At 63.5% G+C, this 3,957-nt stretch overlaps 2 protein-coding genes across 2 annotated transcripts in view; both read right to left on the bottom strand.

Annotated features, from left to right (window-relative positions):
* Positions 1-1,410, bottom strand: part of LOC113212801 (farnesol dehydrogenase) — a 91,738-nt gene extending 90,328 nt beyond the window's left edge. The window contains exon 1 of the mRNA XM_052277370.1: positions 1,401-1,410. The gene's annotated coding sequence lies outside the window, so the exon portion shown is untranslated. The remainder of the gene's footprint in view (positions 1-1,400) is intronic.
* LOC113212636 (uncharacterized) overlaps positions 1-3,957 on the bottom strand; it is a 20,072-nt gene that overhangs the window by 11,501 nt on the left and 4,614 nt on the right. Inside the window, exon 2 of the mRNA XM_052277404.1 lies at positions 227-2,584. Coding sequence (XP_052133364.1) covers positions 227-2,584 — 2,358 coding nt within the window. The remainder of the gene's footprint in view (positions 1-226; positions 2,585-3,957) is intronic.

The raw sequence follows: 3,957 nt of genomic DNA, 5'->3' as shown, positions 1-3,957 counted from the left end.
GACCCGGCGCTCCTGGAGCTGGCTGGGGTGGCGCGCCGGGGCCCGGGGTTGGGGTTGGCCTCAATCCCGGCGCCGGGGTCGGTTTCGGTCTCACAGGCACGGTTGGCAGAGGCGCATCCGGCTCGGGAGTGTCGGGCTCCGGTGTAGAAGACACGGGTGCGCCTGGGGTGGGCGGGGCCGGGCCGGGCGTTGGCGTCGGCCCGGGGCCCGGAGCTGGGAACGGTGCTCCCGGCTTCGGGTAGTCGTAGCCCTCGTCGTCGTCGGCGGGCACGCTGCCGGGCGCCACGGCGCCGCCCTCGGTGGGCCTCGGGTAGATGTACCCGTTCGAGTCCTGGCGCTTGTGCCGGTGGTAGACGACGGGGCGGTGCTTGGGGCGCGGCGGTCCGCGGTACATTAGCGGCGCCCGGCTGTCCATGAGGATGACGGAGCCCCGTGGAGGCTCCACCAGTAGCACGTCCGACGGCCTGCGGTGGCCGTGGGGTATATCCAAGGACTCGCGGAAGGGCCGCGTATCAAAATCTGACTCCCCGACCCCGACGATGTCGAGGTCCTGCTCCTCGAGCTTGGGCTTGCTCCGATGTTTGTTTGTTTTCTTCTTGTTCTTCTTCGAGCCTTTTACGGGTCTCTCTGTCGCCTCCGAGCCTGTCTCTGGTTTGCTGTTGATCAGAGTGTCCGGTACGGCGCCTTGGGCGCGCATGGCGTCCGCCTGCATGTGGAGCGCCGTCAGGATGGCGTGCGCCGCGAAGTTGTTGTGCTCCTCCTCCCGCTGCCGCTGGGCCACCGCCGCCACGAGGGTCTCCATGCTGGGCTGCACCGTGTACGCCAGGCCCTGGGGCATGATCTGCGGCACTAGCTGCGGCACCTGTTGTGGCACCTGCTGCGGCACCTGCGTCGCGGGCTGCGGTATGCTGACGACCACACTATGGGTCGGCTGGTGCTGGGTGCCGGCGTAAGGTGCTGACTGCGGCGCTCGTACCACTAGCCCACTGTGATATCTGACGGCGTACGGCTGGTCGCTCGAGCCCATCACGCTCTGGTCGTCGTCGGCGAGCGTGCCCTTCGAAAGGATCTCCTCGGATTTGGCGAACTGGGGGAACTTGGCTGGCCCCAGACCGCGTAGCGTGTCCTGCTGGAGGCTTCCATACGGCTGAGAGCGCATTGGCAAGCTAAACGCGGTGGTCTCAGGTCGGCTGCCCTGGCGGAAAGCAAACATTGGGTTCGGGTAACGATAGTCGCCGACGGCGGGGTCAACCTTTGGATCATCCGGCATTACATCAGGTATGGGGTTGTAGTTAAGGTATGATTCAGTGACGACGCCCTCAGAATTCTGCGGCTCGTATCGATCGGCGTCGTCATCCCGCAACTCGGATCGTGATGAGATAGTGGGCAGCAGCGATGACGGCTGTTCTGGCCTTGCGTAGTCGAAGTCGAGGCCGTGGCCATCGCTGTCAGGGTCAGCCGCCAGCAAGGTCGTCCTGGTGCGGCCCGCCGAGCTGGTGAGGCCGGTGGGCCGGCGGGAGTACTCCACGCTCTGCCGAGGCCTCTGCTGCTTACTTGCTGGTCGCTCGCAGAGAAACATATGGGCCGGGTCATCACAGATACTCCGCTCTGGATCCGCGAGGTCAGGCCGAGGCCGTGTCGGAGGCAAGGCCATGACTGGCCTGCGGCTGGCGGTGAACGCCGGGCGGCTGGTGGTGGTCGTGGGAACGTCGTCGGCAAACATCGTGGAGGGGAAGAGGATGGCCTCGTCCTCAAATGAGGCGTTTTCATCCAAACCCATTGCCGACGTAGTGTCTGAGAGTCCTGAGAAGGGCCTCTGTGTCGTCGGAACCGTCGACCGGGTGTCAAGGACTGGTGAAGAGGCGGACTTTCTTGACTTGGGGGTGATGACGACATCCTCGAACTGCCTTTGTGGTTCAACAGGAGAAACTGTTCTGTCATTTTCCGGTAAAAAGAAATTTGAGTAGATGACGGTGGGCTGCTTGGGCTTCCCCAGCCTGGCCATTGTCACTGGCAGCGCGCGCCGCGTCGTCGTCCGGGGTGCCTCCGTCGTGGTGGTCGTAGTAGTGGTGGTGGTCGTCGACGCCTTCTCCACGGGAGCACCTCTGTGCCGCTGCTGGCCCCGCTGAGGCCGTCTCCTGACCGAGGCCACACACAGGTAGCTGTTGGGCGACAGCCGGCAGGGGTCCCGGTGATCGTCGGCCTGGAGGTGCCGCTGGTCGAGCTCGTCGTTGTCATCCGGAGCTGTCGTCGTAGTGGATGTCGTCGGCCTCTGCCGGCGGTAGAGACTGCCGCGCTGGTCCACCTTGGGCTTTGTGCGGGCGGGCTGGCGCTGCGTGTCCGTCAGCGTAAAGCCGTCCACGTCGACGTCCACCTCCTCGTCCGCAGAGGAGGCCGGACCGCCCTGCTGCTCGGGCAGGTCGTTGGACACGTGCTGGAGAGGACGCGCCGAGTAAAGTCCTGGGCGCGGCGTGAACGGCGTCCTGGTCGTGGCCCGGAGTCTGTCGCCGTACGTCGTGCGCTGCGCCCCCGCGATCAGGATGGGGGCCAGGGCGGCCATCGCCAGGATGCAAGTCAAGCGGCCCTGCGGACAGACAGAGAAGACCAGCGGCCGTTTATCGATCGGGTGGTGGTATGGCACAACGAGATCACTCAGACCGGTTGGCAGAATGGATCTGCCCCGCCCCGCCCCGCCCCGCCTGTCTGGCGTCCATCACGCCCAGCTCAGTGACAGCCGGCAGCCTACTTCGCCTCCTTTACAACCTGGCTCTCCTTGTGCCTGCCCGTCGCGCTGCTCGTCATGACCTACGACACGGCCGACATCGTCTCCGACGCCGTAAAACGCTGACACCCGCTTACACGCAGCTCCTCTACACAGGACGCTTTGTTTTACTCACGCCTTGCCTCGCGCGCTGGAAAGGTCGCCAACGGCTTGTTTGAGCTTCTAGCTAACTTCATTGATGGGGCCAGAGGTTATTGCGATTGCAAGCGCTTCCCCTCTGACGACTGATGCGCTGTTGAGGTTTTGATGCGCACGCGCGCTCTTAAACGGCGATCGTACATAAATCCCACCAAACAAGACGAGCGGACCGGCTAAGTGAGGAAATAATACAGTAACGGTGTGACGCCGTGACTACTCCCACCCTCCCACGTGCGGGTTTGCCGACTCTCTTCGCTTGTAAGGCGCCATAGCACCTACGAGCTGAGCGAGGGTGCAATCTGGAGCACACGCGAAGAAACAGGCGGTACAGTGACCGTAACGTTTTCGCTTTTCGTCGGAAAACACCCTCTGGCGCCTCAGAGGTGCGAGACACATAGCGGGCGAATTTAACTCGACGAGTTGCCCCTCTGACGAGCAAACTTTAATGTTTCGAAACCAGATCGATTGTAAGCCCACTTTTGCGTTTTCCGAGCAGTAGAGGGCCGGTTAAAGAAGAGCACAAATATTGGATTCTCCGTAATTTAATTTGGTCCCCACCTTGTTTGTGAATGAGGCGCTCTCTCGAACCACCGCTGCCTCCCTCACCGCATCCCCCGGCTTCGCTCCTCTCCACGAAGCCCTCCTCACCCTCCCGCCGGACTCCAAAACGAGAGGCTCTACTGGCCCGACCCGGCGCGCCCGGCGGCAGCACAGCACTTGCTTGAGTTATAAAAATTCTGTAGCGAGGGCGACGGGGGCCTCGACGGTGAGGAGGATGAGGGGTGGGGCAGGCCGGGCGGGGCGGGGCAGTCCAATAAAAAAACTTTGGGGGCTGAGCAGCAGAAAAGCGGACGGGCGATTTGGCTGGGCCGTACAGTGCGGGCGCACAGCCGGCTGGACCGTGCCCCTCCCCCTTCACTAAAAACCCCTTCCTCTTTTCTCATGAGACTCCGGGTGGGGCGGGGCGGGAAGGCTGCGGCCGATGGCCGGGGTGGGTCCTGGCGGCTGAGCAGCAGAAAAGCGGACGGGCGATTTGG

This window comes from Frankliniella occidentalis, unplaced genomic scaffold (genome assembly GCF_000697945.3).
Source record: "Frankliniella occidentalis isolate FOCC.00 unplaced genomic scaffold, Focc_3.1 Scaffold10, whole genome shotgun sequence".
In the NCBI taxonomy this organism is placed as follows: domain Eukaryota; kingdom Metazoa; phylum Arthropoda; class Insecta; order Thysanoptera; family Thripidae; genus Frankliniella; species Frankliniella occidentalis.
Note: the sequence above shows the minus strand (reverse complement) of the source record. Positions and strands in the feature narration are given on the sequence as shown.